The sequence below is a fragment of the Pyrus communis genome, chromosome 11 (assembly GCF_963583255.1).
Source record: "Pyrus communis chromosome 11, drPyrComm1.1, whole genome shotgun sequence".
Lineage (NCBI taxonomy): Eukaryota > Viridiplantae > Streptophyta > Magnoliopsida > Rosales > Rosaceae > Pyrus > Pyrus communis.
In genome coordinates, this window is record NC_084813.1 from 19928558 (window position 1) to 19945369 (window position 16812).

The 16812-nt window shown below is 41.8% G+C and overlaps 3 protein-coding genes across 4 annotated transcripts; 1 reads left to right on the plus strand and 2 right to left on the minus strand.

Moving 5' to 3' along the window:
- Positions 1-563: 563 nt before the first annotated feature.
- On the minus strand, positions 564-6912 carry LOC137708048 (uncharacterized). Of its 2 annotated transcripts, XM_068447024.1 has the most exons (14): positions 5451-6912; positions 4743-5380; positions 4400-4563; positions 4179-4239; positions 3662-3727; positions 3362-3447; positions 2943-3006; positions 2451-2663; positions 2176-2241; positions 2006-2085; positions 1796-1922; positions 1610-1673; positions 1279-1342; positions 564-906 (listed from the first exon to the last, which is right to left on the minus strand). In XM_068447024.1, exons 1-11 carry the CDS (start codon positions 5590-5592, stop codon positions 1808-1810), a joined length of 1695 nt encoding a protein of 564 aa, XP_068303125.1. In that variant the 5' UTR covers positions 5593-6912; the 3' UTR covers positions 564-906; positions 1279-1342; positions 1610-1673; positions 1796-1807. The 2 variants fall into 2 exon arrangements, with proteins under 2 accessions (XP_068303125.1, XP_068303126.1); XM_068447025.1 differs by lacking the exon at positions 1279-1342.
- Positions 6913-9292: 2380 nt separating this feature from the next.
- LOC137708342 (vacuolar protein 8-like) lies at positions 9293-11879 on the plus strand. Its single transcript, XM_068447398.1, has 2 exons — positions 9293-11177; positions 11587-11879. The coding sequence occupies exon 1, from the start codon at positions 9425-9427 to the stop codon at positions 11138-11140; it is 1716 nt and encodes a 571-aa protein (XP_068303499.1). The 5' UTR covers positions 9293-9424; the 3' UTR covers positions 11141-11177; positions 11587-11879.
- A 1628-nt stretch (positions 11880-13507) lies between these two features.
- Positions 13508-16069, minus strand: LOC137749400 (clathrin coat assembly protein AP180-like). The gene is given in 3 exon segments (XM_068489494.1): positions 13508-13933; positions 13935-14890; positions 14893-16069. Coding segments are annotated over 3 exon segments (2559 nt in total).
- Between the last annotated feature and the right edge of the window lie 743 nt (positions 16070-16812).

A 16812-nucleotide genomic window follows, 5' to 3' on the forward strand; every position in this document is an offset into this window, starting at 1 on the left:
GGTGGGTAGCGTGAAAACCACACCATTCCTTTGTGGTTTCCTGTTGCGGGAGCCATCTACAAGTTCTAATTGTTAATTTTTTTTTTTTAATTTATTTCAGGCAAAGTTGGAATTTTACTAAATAAGTTTTTAAGCTGAGTGTAGAGACAAGGTAAATAGGTTCAAATAAAATTTTCCAAAAAAAATATAAATTATGCATTAATTTGATCTTGAACCCATTTACACGTAAAATTGAATTTTGATTTTAGTATAATGATTTTTTTTTTTTTTTTTTGTGACAAGTTAAATTAAAGAAATGAAATCCTAGCCAAAGTGTAAATGAACAGAAATTTTGTGCCGAGGCTGCCGCGGCAGGTAGCACATTTAGCAGGGAGCGAGACCTCGCCAACGAGGGTCTGAGGTCTCACCCCCTTACGTTTGTTCTGAGGCGACCGCACTAAAGAACTTCTCGTAAATGTAAGCCCATACAAAATGAGGGTTCAATGAGTTAGTCTCAACGTAGGCCGAAACTCAATGAGCTGAGCTGACAAGATGTTGGACCTTGTTATTTTGGACCAAAGAGATGAATAGATAGAAGGATAAATTATTGCATTGTTCCTTGGTAATACAATCTAGTAACATCTTCTTCACTTGTAAGTGAAAGGTTTCAAGTTCGAATCTCGTAAATGGTGAGTTCGATAAAAAACTAGAACCAATTTCCTCATGAATGTGTGACATAAAACATACAGTGGAGCACTATCTATTCTTTGCTATTTAATTTTTGTTTAAAAAAAATATGAATCATGAGAATGCTGGTCCGTATACTCCACTTCAAGCGATGCTCTACACATCTCCAAATATCAAAAATTTTCTGTTGGGAGTCTTCAAAAATCAAATCTTTGACAAAGGGTTGCTCCATAGCATATCCTACACATGAAGAAGCTTAGAGTTATGGTTATGCCGACACGGAATGGTAAAAGAGAGACAAGCAAACGAATGACTATGCCATGTTTTATGCTAACAAAGCCTAAGGGCTCGTTTAGAAGTACTTTTAAAACAATTAAAAGCACTTTAAAAGAAATTGTTTTTGGGTTCCAAAAGCACTTCAAGTGCTTTTCCAGGATTCACTTGCGTTTTTACTAAGGATTGGTTCCAAAAACCTTTTCACCAAAACCGCTTTCAGCCATTTTAAAGCACTTCCAAACGAGTGCCTAAATTCATTACACTTAGAATTGTTTTCATTATTCAATCAGAGTGACATAGAAATAGTTGTGATTAGCATGAGAAGGAGATTCTTACTAGACACCAACTTTCCTTGAAATCAGCTTTTGAAGATTTTACCAGTGTCCGCGCTCTGTAAAAACTTGGGAAAAACAAAGTCTCAACGTATTTGTTGTCAAGGGGGAATCGAAAGAAGCAAAAGAATCCTGATAATGGAGGTATATAACTATAGAGGAATGTATTACAGCAGGAATATGCAAAGGGATTACAATGCAGAAAACCATGCTTAACTACAACAATGTTTAACAAATGGTGCTATGCAGAAAACCATGCTTAACTACAACAATGTTTAACAAATAGTGCTGCCAGTGTGTAAGTGTGGTTGTGCTGCCTCTCAGGAATTACTTACATATTTATGCGAACCCGAAGCAGGGGCTACTCCCAAATTAAAAGGTGTGTTTGCCTAGAGACAGCTGAAAAAGTCAATCAGATAATCTTGTTAGGCTCATCTCCTCGAGTTGTAAAGCTGACAAACTAAAATTTACCATGACACGGAATTTGAATAAACAACAATTTTAGTATTTAGACCGTTTACCTCTCTTATGCTCTACTTATAGCCTACTTGTAGCATCAAATGGCGATAGCTCCGGCCGCGCATAATACGCTGCCATTTATATCGTAGAAACTTAGGGAAACTCATCTGCATCCGTTCTTGGACAAGCCTGAAATCAAATAACTGCATAACTGACCAGACAGAGCTTCATGATCATGTTCTAGTACCTTCAGTTCAAGAACATTAGCTTACCATCTTACAATACACCGCTGAATGCCTCTAGATATGGGGCGAATGATGGACGGATCCCGTTGAGCATACAGCAAACCAACCTAAGAAATGATAAGAAATGCATGAGCTAAATATTAATATTGCAATGCATATCTATCTGCAAATGAATGAAATTGAAGAGACGTATCTACCTCCACCAATGCACCAGCAGAAGGATCATCCATGATCTCAAGGCTACAGTCAGCTAGATAATTAATCTGCACCCAAGTAAAAAGTTCTTGACAACAGTATTATAGATCTGATAAATGAAGTCTAAGCCATAAGAAATACGTAAGAACATAGTGCACCCAGCACATAGCAAATGGTTAACACAAATTTTTACCGATATATTCAGCTAATTGTTCCAAGCGCATAACTAGTAGTTCTACCAAGACATAAATAAAACAAGAAACCATGGACTACGTACTCCAAATTCTGTATTGATTAGAGACTGCACAAAATCCATCAGCTGAATCTTTGCCCATTCAAGGCACATGGTGGGATCATTTTCAGGTGGAGGATGTCTCCAAGGTGCCCCAAAGTGTAGTCTATCTTTTGAAATTTTTCCACTTTGTGCATCAGCAGCAAACTTTTGAAGGAGCCCCAGAGCTTTGTCCATGGCCGGATTCACTACAGTAATCTAAATGAATAGACTTGAATAGCAAGTAAGGCAGCACAAGGTGCACAAAGAATTATAAAATAAACCACGGTTGTTAACAGGCCAAGTTAGTGCGTACATTAGTCTAGGAAATCAAGAATATGATGAAGTGAACTGAAATTCCAACAAGGTGAATTTGCAAGTAATATATCATGAGATTTCCATACACTTATCAATGAACCAAAATGTAAATAGGACAACAAAGGTTCATGAAATTACAAGGATAATGAGTATGATGCATCATGCTCCAAAAAAACTTACTTGCAAATAAGCTAAATATGAATCCACAATGTCTTCAAACGTGCTATCTTTGTTGTCTTCAAACCTTCAGATGAACAAAAACGGTATTTATGTACTATTTAAAACTACATACAAATATAGTAGTGATTAACCATGTAGCATCAATCTTGGAAAAATTAGGGACAGGTTGATTGGTGAAGTAGACATAGATATTGCCTTTGCCCTTACACTTCCCTTTCTATGACAAAGTTATATTACTTGATTTCAACTGTGACTGATGAAAATGTGTGTCAAAGATGAAAGAGTTATCCGCAGATAACATAGTTAAAGTTATAACTAAGAGGTGATGCACATCACTTACGTGTTCAGCTTCTAGTTCATGTGGCATATATCTACATGATATGATATGGTGAAAAAAAAAATATAAATATCAGCCTTACTGTTGATAGTAATTGGCCTGCTTGAGTGCATAGAGCTCAAATAGGTGTCGTGGGTTTGGGCCAAACACCTCAGCAATCATCGACCACTGAATTTTGACAAAAATAATGCTAAAGGTCACGAAAATGTCCAGCATTTCGGGATATAAAGAAAAAAAATATGGCAAGAAAATGAAGAATCATTAGGAAATCTGATGGACCTCATTTCAGAATTAGTAGGAAAACCGATGGATTTTCATTTGCCCCTCCCCAATTTTACTGTACTTCAAAGTATGTTTATTCAAAATTAGAGAAGCGTATTACCTCTGAATTACTGAAATAATCAGTAACCATATGCAACTTAGCTTCCTGGGGACTCCAGCCAAAAGCCTGCAGAACAAACCAAGTTTAAACCCATGATAACCCCCAGCATCCTCACAATATTCCCAACATGAATATGATATTTCTAGAACAGGCCCCGCAATGACATGACAGTCTAAGTTGTGTCGTGCCTGGCAGGGGGCTCAACATTTTCAATGGGTTGTGAGAGGAACAGTAACATGATAAGCTCATACAAGGCAAGAACACACTACGGACTCATACCCACGCACAAAATGTAGCAGATACAATTTAAAAAACAAAAACTCAAATCTAGTAGACCATGTCCCAAAAATTAAGGAATTGAACACGATGCAAGTCACTCAACAAATGTTCCCATGCTTCATGATTCACGCTTAAGGTATTAGTATGTCAACAGCAGAAAAGAATAATTAGTGTTTGTTCCTTTTGGTCAATGAAGTAAAGGCAAATGCAAACACATGTAGAGTCTCAGTTTAAATACCTCACGAGAGATGAATATGTCCGGAAATCCAAAATCCATGTAAGCTTGATATGAATAGTAACTGAAACAAAGCAACATAAATTAGAATTCAAACAAACAAGAAAATAACTTGAAAAGTGGGCAGTTGCAGAAGTTTAAAAGGTTAATTATCAACCTGTGACATAAAACTGTACAAGTGATATGATGTTAAAGAAACACAAATGGCTAGAAATGATTCTCACCTATCCGATGTCACGAGTACAACAGGAAAGCATCTCTCATTTGCACCTAAAGCAATTATTCTCCATATTAGACTGTCATGGTACATGGATCCACAGACTGATGAATTCTCATCCAACAGAATCGCATTCTTTAAAACTTCGACATTGTTAATAACCAGCTTAGGCTGCTCCATATAATAACAACCGTCAGTCAATTGGAGATTCATATAAACACAAAACACTAATCAAAGTCCTCAAATTTACACACCTAATTTGAAGCATGATTGGAACTTAAGAACAAAGCCTTGTATGCTGAACATAGCTTACGATTAATTCCACTACCGAAAAATGTGAACTTTATTACCTGGAAATGATCAATTTCAGCTGCTTGTGACAACAACTCCAACAACAAACAAGGCCAATCAGTAATAGAATTTGCCAAAGACCTCGAAAACCCACCGGTCCGATTCAAATGTGCAATGGCATTAGCCCTCCAGCTTTGCTGCTGCTTAATCACCTCCTTTGCCAATCTCAATGCCACAACGGCCTCCCTATAATACGAAGCCTCTTCTAACGGAACATTCTTCTTCTTCTCAGTCAAACCCAAAATCCCATCAATCTCTTGGACATTACATCGAGCACTTAGCGCGAACACCGCCCGATCCCACAAAACCGACCCAGAAATTTTCTCAGAAACCGCATTCTTGGAATCACCGTTGCCGGAAATAACGCGTCGGAGGGCGGTGTTAAGACCGTGCCATTTGCTGAGAGTGGAGAAGATTTGATGGGAGCTGATGGAACCCAGCTGGACGCCCTTGTGAGCCATGGATTCAAGGCAGTTTTCGAGCTTGGTTCGGCAATTGAGCAAAGTGGGCGGGGGGCAATTGTACCATGAAGCCCATGGAAACAACTGATTGAACTGCGGATGGTGGTCTTTGATGGACTCGGCGAAGTCGACGTAGCCGGTGAGGTGAGGGCCTTTGTTCCACTCCCCAAGCAAACCTGGAGAAAGACGAAGTGTTAGAATCTAGAGAGAGAGAGAGAGAGAGAGAGAGAGTAAAAGGGTGATTACGTTCGAGGATGAGGGTGGTTTTGCCGACGCCTCTGGGGCCGTGGAGGATCAGAGGCTGAGGGACGCGGTGGTGCTGGGCGTGGTTGTTAAGCACGGTTTCTAGCAAGGGCCGGGGGATGATCTTCCATTGTTTGTTCACCATTTTCTGAGATTTGTGAAGCTCACTCACTTTGTGTTGATGGTGGTGGAAGAAGAAAGGGGTATTAGGAGGGTTTTAGAGACCAAACAAGGGCGGCCTCCGCAATCTACCTGAAGAACTGTTTCTTTTTCTTTTTTTTTCCCAATTCCTTGATTTGGCTTGCTTTTTTCGGTTTCTTGTGACCAAAATGTTTCACAATAATTACCTATGTGTGGTAAATTTTGATTAAGTCAATTCGTCATGATAGTGTGCTCGACTTCTTGTTTATTAATTCGATTTCTCATTTTTATACATTGAAGCAATGACAAATACGAGTTAAGCCATATTATAAAAATAGCATGCCCAACTCATCAAACTCGAATTTGAATCATCGTTCTTGTACATTGAAATAATTAAGAGTAACAAAAAACGTAAGTGGTATTGTGTTGTATTGAGTTTTTATTCAAAGTTTACAAGGGAGGACAAAGATTCACTCTGAATTTCACCGTCCGAAGTCTAAGGATCACGTAAGTCAAACCACTCAAATTGAATCTGAATGTCCTCATTAATTTATTCCTCTGACCCACCTTAAACAAATTAAGGGTTTCGATTTCTCTTTCACACGAACCAAATACTCAGATTTCTTGATCCTTATGATGTGGACACCAAGGTTTGGAGAGGATAGCTTCCTTATCAAATACGTGTTCAATTGATGTCTATGTATTACAATTTATTTTTATTACAAAAAGTTTAGCATATATCAATATATGACATGCATTGCTAAATTTAATGATTGACCATGCTTTTTTAAACACTTAAAACGATCATTGAATGACAATGATAACTTCCTCCAATAGATCGAGGAGAGGACTGAAACTCTTCGTATTCGACAACTACGCACCATGAGACTTAAACACATAACTTTCTCTAATAAAATAGAGATTCAACGCCTCTACACAAAATGATCATTAGCGAGGAATTCGAATTTGAAACAGAGAAATATCACTTGATAAGAAGGTAGTTTAGCACACCTATAATCTTTAGTAGATAATTAAATTATATGTACCTCATTTTCCCATGATTATTTGCCACAAACAAATAGTCTAAGCTTTAGGACACCTTTGACTCACTCCCCTCACCCAGATGGTTCAACCCATCCCTAATTTGGGATCTGGATCCTCTCCGAATTCTCATTGTGAGGATTCTTAGAGATCAATCATTCATAACCGCTCACCACACATCATATGGTTGAAAATCATTATTTCATGAAGAAAGAATTAAAAATTCAATAATTTATGATTGCAGAATATATCGTGAACGACTATAATTGATTAATCTGTATGATTCTCATAATGAGGATCGGGAGGGGATGGGGCAAGAGTAGACCTGTAAACGGGTCGGGTTTATTGGGTTTGAGTTGGGTTTAACCCAACCCGTTAAGTTAACGGGTCACTCAAACCCAACCCGTTAAGTTAACGGATCACCCAAACCTATCCCGTTAAGTTAACGGATCATCCGAACCCAACCCGTTAAGCTAACGGATTACCTGTTTCACCCGTTAACAATTTTTTGTTTTTTTTTTACATTCCATCCAATTTGCAAAAAGACTCCACCGCCTTCTGGTGAGCTTGATGAAAGAAACCTGAAGAGAAACAGAAAGCTCTATCTTCTGGTTTGAGAGAGAGAGAGACAAATCAGTGCAGTCCGTACAAACTGCATAGCGCCAGCTGCTCCAAATTCAACTACCCAATAAGCCCCATATCAACAACCAGCTCCAGATGGCGATCCATGGCGATGGCTTCAGAGCCCGACTCCTCCTCTTCCGCTCCGTCAATTGATTCTGAACCCAATCCCACCCCTGCCGGGTACTCCCCCCTCTCTCTCTAGGAAATTAACAGAAAATGGAAATTTAAAGTTTCAAGCTTTGTTTGGATTGTTAATTTGCACTATGAAATTTATGAGATCGCAGACAACTTACTGGTAAGATGAGGGAGATAACTGAAGCTAGAAGGGAAGGAGCATATAAATCTAAAGCAACGCGTGTGCGAGAAAGAGTCGTTAGGGACCTAAGGTTTTCCTATTAGGACTATTGAAATTACATAAAAATCCTCAATAACAAGTGTTAACGGGTTTTTCGGGTTCATCCAAAATGATCTGATATTTAACAGGTGATTAACGACTTGATTCATTAACCACCCGATCTGTTTATCACTCATCCGAATACTAATTTTAACGGGTTGGATCGGATTAAAAATGTCAGGCCTAGGCAAGAGACTTGGTGGCATTAACTAGAAAGAAATATATTTAATTGTGAAAATGCCACATACCATAATTGGATCCTTGATTTGTTGGAAATTTTGACTCGGACCGTGCCAATTGGGTTTGAATGGACTTCGCTAGTTGGCCTTTATATGATACCTATCGAAAATCCTTTTGATTATTCTGTTCCATCAAATCATATTATAAACATTTAAGTCGCATGTGATTGATGCTAAGCTAGGTCCGACTAGCTTTTAACATTTTTTAAAACCTTGATAGGATGGCAGTTAGCTTCATAGCTGAAGTCATTAGAGTTCTCCTATGCTACACATCAGTGTAACAGAGCGATTCACTCTGTATCGTATCATTTAACTTCAACTTAATCTTGTTAAGATTTCTCATTTATTATTATGGTTTAGTGATTTTTTTCTTCACTTATAAGTGAGAGGTCTTACGTTTGATTCCTGCTAAAAACGAATTTGAACCACATAATTATGGCCTTCTCATTAGAAGGTTTAGCGTACTCCCCCACTACATAATATTGTTTATTTTAAAATATAAAAAAAATTTGTAAGATTTCATAAATTTAAAAGTAAATAATAAAAATATAAAATCAAAAATGAAAAAAAAAAAACCACCGACAACCAACAAACCACCACCATGCCATCGGCACCAACCCAAACTCCCACTCGCTGGCGCCAAAGCCTATCTTGCTCCCTTGCTCTCTCTCATTTGATGGCACCGGGGTGGTTATCGGGCTTGGGTGGGAGAACTTTGGCTTATTTATTTTATCTTTTCAGTATGTATTTTTCAATTTACTAAAACTTAATGGGGGTTAAGTTGAAGCTCAATGAATGACATGTGCCGAAAAATGAGACACTATTTTAGGGACAACATACCTGCTACCCTCACTTCGTAGCTTTTTTGTTAGTCGGAATGGTGGTAGTTATAAATAGGCCAACGCCAAATTTCTTTTCAATATTATTGCAAAACATGTATATATTTTTGTTCTTTTTATTTTTTTCAAAAAATATTTTTATTCAAATACGATAAAAAGCACTATCGTTTGGAAAAGAAAATTCTTAGTTGAATAAATCAGGAGTTTAAACATCAAACATCCTAATTGCAATTGGCATCCACAACCACAAATGGAGACAAAGTGGAGACGAAAACTCAAGGTCAACAATCATCGTAAATTACGCGAGAGAAAAACTCCAAGAAAAAAAAACAAAACTGGGAGTGCAGACTAAAGCCGGACACCACTGGCCCAGGCCCATTACCCTCAGAGTCCCACCCGCGTCCCGGTAGTTAACCTCCACTCCAGTCGTTGCCCAAAATCCAGCATAAAAAAAAACAAAAAAAACTGCCTCTCACTTCCCTTTCAGTTTCTCTCTCCTCACTCTCTCTCTCTCTTCATTGTCCGCCATTGTTGCTCTCTTCCCCACACTCATCTCGATCGCTTCGCTTTACTTTTCTCCTTCCTCTCATTTTTCTTTACTTCCAAGCATCTCTCTCTCTTTCTCTCATGCAGTGTTCAGCGGTGCCCGAGACAGACCCGAACCCGACCCGGTTCTAATCCGCCCCCCCAACTTCCCAAATGCATCGCGCCGCCGCCGCCGCCGCAAACCCACTCCAAACCCTCCTCGACCTCATAAACTCCACCCTCTCCCTCCTCCTCCGCTCCTCCCTCACCGTCCGCTCCTTCGTCGGCCGCTGGACCGCCATCCACTCCAAGCTCGCATCTCTCCACTCCTCCGTCGCTGACATCTCCGACTCCCCCCACTGGGCCCAGAACCCCCTCCTCCACACCCTCCTACCTCAACTCCTCTCCACTCTCCAGCGCCTCACTGCCCTCGCCGACCAATGTACCGACGCCGAGTTCGCCGGCGGGAAGCTCCTGATGCAGAGCGACCTCGATATGGCTTCGTCTTCCCTCTCCAATCAGCTTCGCGACCTCGACTTGCTTCTCAGATCTGGAGTCCTCCACCAGTCAAACGCCATCGTTTTGTCGCACCCGGCTCCCGGGTCGGATAAAGAGGATTTGGGCTTCTTTATCAGGGACCTCTTCACCCGGCTGCAAATCGGCGGCGTCGAGTTCAAGAAAAAGGCTCTTGAGTCGCTCCTTCAGCTCCTCAACGGCGACGACAAGTCGTCCGGCCTCATCGTCAGAGAAGGTAATGTCGCATATTTGATTCATTTGCTTGATTTCCACCACCAGCCTTCCGTCCGCGAGCAGGCTATCTTCGCCGTCTGTCTCCTGGCCACCGCGGACGACGAGTCGTCGCGCAAGGCAGTGTTCGAAGAAGGGGGTCTGGGTCCTCTGCTGAGAATACTCGAATCCGGGTCGACCCATTTGAAAGAGAAGGCTGCGATGGCGGTAGAGGCGCTCACCGCCGACCCAGAAAACGCCTGGGCCGTTTCCGCCTACGGTGGCGTCTCAGTCCTCATCGAAGCCTGCCGATCTGGGTCTCCGGTGACCCAAACCCATGCTGCCGGAGCCATTAGAAATGTGGTCAATGTGGAAGAAATCAAAACTGCTCTGGGAGAAGAAGGAGCCGTCCCTGTACTAATCCAGTTACTGCTCTCCGGCACCATCACCGCCCAAGAAAAATCAGCCAATTGCATAGCCATTTTAGCCTCCTCCGACGAGTATTTCCGAGCTTTGATCATTCAAGAACGTGGGTTGCAGAGATTAATGCATTTGATTCAAGATTTACCGAATTCGGACACATTGGAACACGTCCTCCGAGCAATCACATGGCTTTCAGCTTCAGATTCCTGCTCTAAAATCCTCTCTTCTTCGACGATTTTCCTGATTCAGCTCGGCGAGTTCATAAAGCAGGGGAACACGACGCTACAGCAAATCTCAGCCTCCTTACTCGCTCACTTATTGGTTAATGTGAGCGATGGGAATAAGCGAGCGTTGGGCAGCTGTATGGGGTCGTTGGTAAAGCTCATGGAGTCGCCAAAACCGGTGGGTCTACAAGAATCGGCGGCCCAATCGCTGGTTTCGCTGCTGACGGTCCGGTCGAACCGTAAGGAGCTGGTGAGGGACGAGAAGAGCGTGATGAGGCTGGTCCAGATGCTGGACGCCAAGAGTCACGAGATGGTGGCCAGCAAGTTTCCGGTGTCGGTGGTCGCGGCGGTTCTCAGCGGAGGGAGCGGTGGTTGCCGGAAAAGGATGGTGGCCGCCGGAGCTCACCCGCATTTGCAGAGACTGGCGGAAATGGAGGTCGCCGGAGCTAAGAAAGCGCTGCAGAGACTCGCCGGCAGTAGGCTGAAGACCATCTTCTCGCGGAGTTGGAGGGAATAGTAATTAACCGGGAGAGAAAAAACCCGCCAAACTAAAGGTCAGTTTTGGACTTTTCGTTTTTCCTTAGGATGTTTGACTTGTGGCTTTACGACTTTGACCCTGACGTGTCATTCTGCTATCCAATCCGCGTGTGCCATGCTCACACGGCAACCTGGATTTCTCTCGGAAGATACCACCTTAATATTCTTTAGAGTATCAAATGACAATTCTACCCTTCACCCTAAAATTGTATTGTAAAAAAGTGCGGTGGCCCACGGAGCCTAGGGGGCCCAGTAGTATTTTTACTGCTGAGGTGTTGAGTCACAAGAGTCGTATGTTTTCAATCCATCTGGAAGGTCCAATTTTCACATTTACAGCTAATAAATTTTTTAACTGCATGACTCGTGAGCTTAGTGAATATTGGCTGACAAATCAAATTTTGAATTTTGTCTGTTGGTAAAATACAGAGGAGGAAGGAGGAGGAAGCAGGAGGGAGGAGGATTTTCTAACCGTCCAGGGAATGTGAAAGCTACGTGGCTTGGACAAAGCAACAAATACACACACATCTTATACCCAACTTTTTTTTACTTAATTACTCGTATCATATTATATTTATTTATTTATCTATCTGTCACTAAATCAAGCACTAATTAAGTATGTTATGTATTAATTAATTAAAATATCCTAGTATATTGTATTGGTGAAGAAAGAAGAAAAAGCATGGATGCGGTTTTTAGGGAGTATCCTCGTTTTGCTGTTCCTTTTTTTGTAATTTAATGTTATTACTTGATTCACTCGGTGAAAGCTGTAAGAGGGGTTCATTTCATTATGATGTTTCCTTTTTTTTTGTTGGGTTGTGTTTTTTAATTAACACCCACCGGTTTGAGAATGTAGATCCTTGGATTTGTTGTATCATTGGCATGGAATGTCACGGTGATAATGTACTAATTTAAGTTGCTCTCGTTCTGGAGAGAAACCTCTGCTATATTTGTAATGGACGTGAATTTAACATGGGTCTTGAGTGTTACTTAAGAAAGAGTGCAACTCTTTTTGTGTGTTCTCTTTGTGGTGAATGGTGATGTTATCCGGGGATTTTCTATGGTCTCTAGAGTATCGGATGTTTCGGATCTTTTCATCGTTACATCTTTTGCCAAACACAAAAAAAAAAAAAAAAAAAAAAATCAAAATCTAACGATTAAAATGTTCCGAGCATATGATACTAAGCAGTAGTATGAAAATTAGCCCTTCGATTCATTTCTGCGTGATGTTGATGATGATATTGATGATGGTGATGATGGATGTGGATGTGGAAGTGTAGAGCCAAAAGCAAAAAGACCGAAGCTTTTAGGAGAAGTTAGATTTTTCATTTTTCTTCTTGTATTGTACCTCTGTCGTTGTTTTTGAGCAGGTAATGGGATGGGGATGTGGAGGAATCAATGGCAATGGACAATGATGGTAAGACTGATGCATATGGCGGGATGTGTGGTCCATTTTCTCAAATTTCACATGCTGTTGCTTGCCCTTGCCTCCCCCACCAATCACACCATTCACCTCGGAATTGCATTTGCATCTGATGCTCCAGAAGAAAAGTTTGTGACTTTTTTAATTTTATTTTTTTCTCTTTGGGGGAAGTGGGGAGACCGGGAGAGGTCAGATTTTCCCGTGAATCCTGCTATCTCTCTGTTTAAAGCAACTGCACAAAACTTAGCTGTAAAGCCTTTACGCCTCTCTCTTTCTTCTGTCATTCTATTGTGTGGTCTTTTTGTCTAGATTTGTCTATTTTCGTGTATTTTCGTATGTTGATTTAAAGCAATATTAAAGAAATGCTCTTAACCAATTCAATTACGTATTTTAGTACTTTTCTAGGTCTCTTGGGAGATAAAATTTTGGGTCAGGCGACTTGATCACCATCTGGCCTATCCGACTGCTCGGTATCATGAAGCGTATCGATCTGTTGTCAACTATCGATATATTGTTCACATTATGGTACTACCCAGACTAAATTACATATTTGTGAATATGCTTGTCAATGGATAGGTCAGCGGAAAGTATCTGACAACGACGTAACATCATCTCAATAAATTGTTGAACCAGCCAGTTGCTTAGGCGGTCTAACCGGTCTAAACCATTTCAAACAGGCAAGGCTAATAGGCTTAAATGTCAAGATCAAGATTCATGGGTTGCTTTGTTTCTTTTATGGGCTATGAGCATTCAAGTCGCTAGGTCCCTAGTTGTCGGGCTTCTTGGAGGTGCTTCTGAAGCATATGCTATAAACTCTCAATTGCCATTCAACTCTGCCAAAGAGAATGATCAAGATTTTTAATTACAAGATAATTAAATTTGATTTAAATTAATCTCAAGGTCTAGCATTTACAGAATAATCTCAAGTCAAGACATGTGTTTAGCAATAATCATGTTTTGCTGTTCCAACCATAGTCTTTGTTGATGCAACAGACTTTCTTGATTCATCGATCCCTTACACATTGGTTCACTACTACTTCTAACGTTTGAGAACGTTGCAAATGGGTCATTTTCTATAGTACCCCACCCGTTTTCACTCCGCGCAAGGAAAGTTGGTGCAGCCAGAAACTCATTAGCATCGTCTGTGTGAAGTGCAGGTGCTACAATTGTGTCATTACGAGTTTCACCATGAAATGTAGGTGCCACAATTGTGTCACTACGATTTTCAGCATGAAATGTTGGTGTTACACTCTCTTTATAATGAGTCACCGTGCAAAAGGTTGGTGCATATGCGCCCTCATTTGTATCCCGTGCCCAAAATGTTGGTGTTGCCGCTGTTTTCTCTTTTGGACTCTTGAGTACAAACCGGCAGTGCTGTTTTGGTGTCATTAATACTCTGCTCGCTAAATGTAGGTGCCACTGCCAACTCTACCGGACTCCGAGCACAAAATGTTGGCGCTGTTGTGGACTCATTCATGCTCCACGCGCCAAATGTTGGTGCCATTTTGCTTTCGTTGGTGTGCTGTGACCACAATGTTGGTGAAATTGTGCTCCCTTCTGGACTTGGCGCGCCAAATGTTGGTGACATTGTGCTTTTACTGGTGTGCTGTGACCACAATGTTGGTGAAATTGTGCTCCCTTTTGGACTTGGCGCGCCAAATGGCGGTGCCATTGTGCTTTTATTTGTAGTATGCGCATGCAATGTCGATACCGTCGTTGTATTATTTGTATTTTGCGTGCGAAACGTTGGCGCTATTGTGCCACCATTGGAATTCTGCATGCAAAATGTTGGTGCCGGTGTTTGAGATGTAGTAGGGAAAGAAAACAAATCGTCTCCGAAATTTCCAAAGCCATTGCTGGTGGCGGTATTCGAACTTGAAGAGGTTGCGAAGCTCTCGATTGGTATTGTGTCTTGAAGAAACGGATTGTATTGGTGTTGGGGCACTGAAGATTGCTGAAACAAACTGTCAAAGTTTGATGAATCAAACAGATTATTAGCAGAAGCTGGTAGCGGCGATGATGCTTGCAATGGCGGTTGATTACTTGCAGACTCGAACGGAACAAGCTCCCATTCTTGTTCCGAACCCTCTTGATTTCCGACTTCGAATATTTCGTTTACTCTTTTTTCTTGTTTCTTTATTTGATCCGGTTGCGGTGGCCAGTCGTCAAAAGAAACAAGACCAAACTCAAAACTCACTGGCTGAGGTCGATCAACCTCAGCCGGCAAGGATTGGGTTGATCCATTCCTATTTGCCCGTCTGATGGATTCATTCTCCGGGGTCTTATTCGGTTGTTCCTCGGAGTTATAAAGTCTTGCTCCGCCGACCAAGACGGGCTTACATTCCCGTTTTGGTTGGCAACACTCATCAAATCCTCCAACGAAGTACAAGCCGAACCAAAAGCAGAACCTCTCTCCGACGCCTCGAATTGCTCAGAAGACGCGAATTCATCCGGTTCAAAGCTAAGCCCTTTATCCTCACCCTCCTCCGCTGCCATTTGATCCGAACCAATCTGCAAATGAGTCAGAGCCGACCGACCCGAAAACGAAGCCTGATCCTTCAGAAACTCCTGTAGCGTCTCCAGAAGCTCTTCCGAAATTTTCTGCACGCTCGGATACTCCGAGGTCCGCCCGACCCCCAAGCTCTTACAGAGTGCATAGAACGACGCGAGCTCCTCAAATTGCTTCGAGGCTTTCACGCAGGCGTGAAAGGCGTTCACGCACGACTGGTATTGCAGATGGAAGAAGCTGTCCAAAAGCAGAGCTAAGCCGTCGGATATGTCCCGGTACAGATCATACGTCTCTTGAACGATCGCGTAGAGCGAGATCAACACCAACCGATTCGTTTTGGCAGCCCCCGTTGGCGTCGCGGCGATCGCTCTGTCGAGCAGTTTCTGCCAGTAGTGGATTCGATCAAGCAGCACCGCCGGCTTCATGTTGCGGACGACAGGTTCGTTCGACTGGCGGCTCCTCCGGTTGTTATTGAATTCCTGGTCGCGCTGGTAGGTGAACCGCCGCTGGAGCTTCCCGGTGAGGAAGCAGTCCAGCCGCTCGTCGAGGTAGAGAGCGAAGGTGCAGACGAAGGCGGTGTAGTCCCACGGGCAAGAGTTGGAGTCGTCGCGGAAGTTGGAGAGGTTGAGGATTTTGGCGCCGCGCTTCATGGCGTGGAGGACTTCGATTGGAAAATAGGGGTCGCCGTCCTGGAACTTGCGGAGGACGAGCATGAGGGATTTGAGCGCGACGATCCAGTTGCGGGTTTTGCCGATGCGCTTGGCGATGGCTTGGGCGCAGGAGGATGCGTACGACTTGTTGGACGTAATGAGCGTGAGAATTTCTTGGATGTATTTGTCTTCGATGGGGACGACGTCGTGGGACGTGGCTTTGAGGACTGTGACTTCGAGGTTGGCCGAGTTGTTGTTGTAGACCTTGCCTAGGCTTATGCTCGTTTGGTCCTTCACTGCCCCAATTGCCTTCTTTAGCTTGCTTGGCATCTTTTTGCTAACGATTTTGATGAATCAACTACAATGAGATTTTACAATGCGATATAGAGCGATATTCTATATTGCTCTAATCAGGGTTAAAATTAGGCGTAAGGAGGCAAATATGCCACCTTAGCCAAGTCTATGCACAATTGTTTACGATGATGAATTTAATGATAATAGAAATTTTCTTCTGACAACACAAAATTCTAAACTACTCTAGTTTATGAGCAGAAAAATTGAGTTCCGTGCAAGAAGGCAGGCACAATATCCTGACCAAGCCTAACTCATGTCCTACGATTGTGGGATTGAAATAACAACTTTGGGTAGTGAATTGAGGGGCTTTTTGCGATGCGTTGGTGTAGAATTGTTTCTTTTTTGTTGGATTTGGGATTGACATGTAATGTTGGACGATGCAAAGAAAAATGGTATGAAACGCATAACAACTAAGTTTTTCAATGCCATTTGTCATTGTTTTGACTAGTACAACTTTAGCAAGCTAGAGTTGTAGTTAGTGAGTACTAGAGTGTAATAAGTTATTTGCCAAAGAAATGATTAGGTAGTTACATTGGGTTGTTTTATTTTTGCATACTGCTTTCTTTGAACACTGGCAACAACCATGTAACTTGTATTACGGCGTTTTATAATATTAGAACGGAAATTGACGTTAAACTACGATGTGGTAGATGGTTCATAAAAAGTCTCACTTTGAAATATTCTCTTTTACCATTTCTTCTCTCTTTGTAGGTGCATTG

Coding starts and splice junctions, on each gene's coding strand:
- LOC137708048 (XM_068447025.1), bottom strand. CDS start 5,592: ATGGTGAACAAACAATGGAAGATCATCCCCCGGCCCTTGCTAGAAACC. Junction 3,007..3,361: donor CAGGCCAATTACTATCAACA/GTAAGGCTGATA, acceptor GTTCATCTGAAG/GTTTGAAGACAACAAAGATA. Junction 2,664..2,942: donor CATATTTAGCTTATTTGCAA/GTAAGTTTTTTT, acceptor CTATTCATTTAG/ATTACTGTAGTGAATCCGGC.
- LOC137708342 (XM_068447398.1), top strand. CDS start 9,425: ATGCATCGCGCCGCCGCCGCCGCCGCAAACCCACTCCAAACCCTCCTC.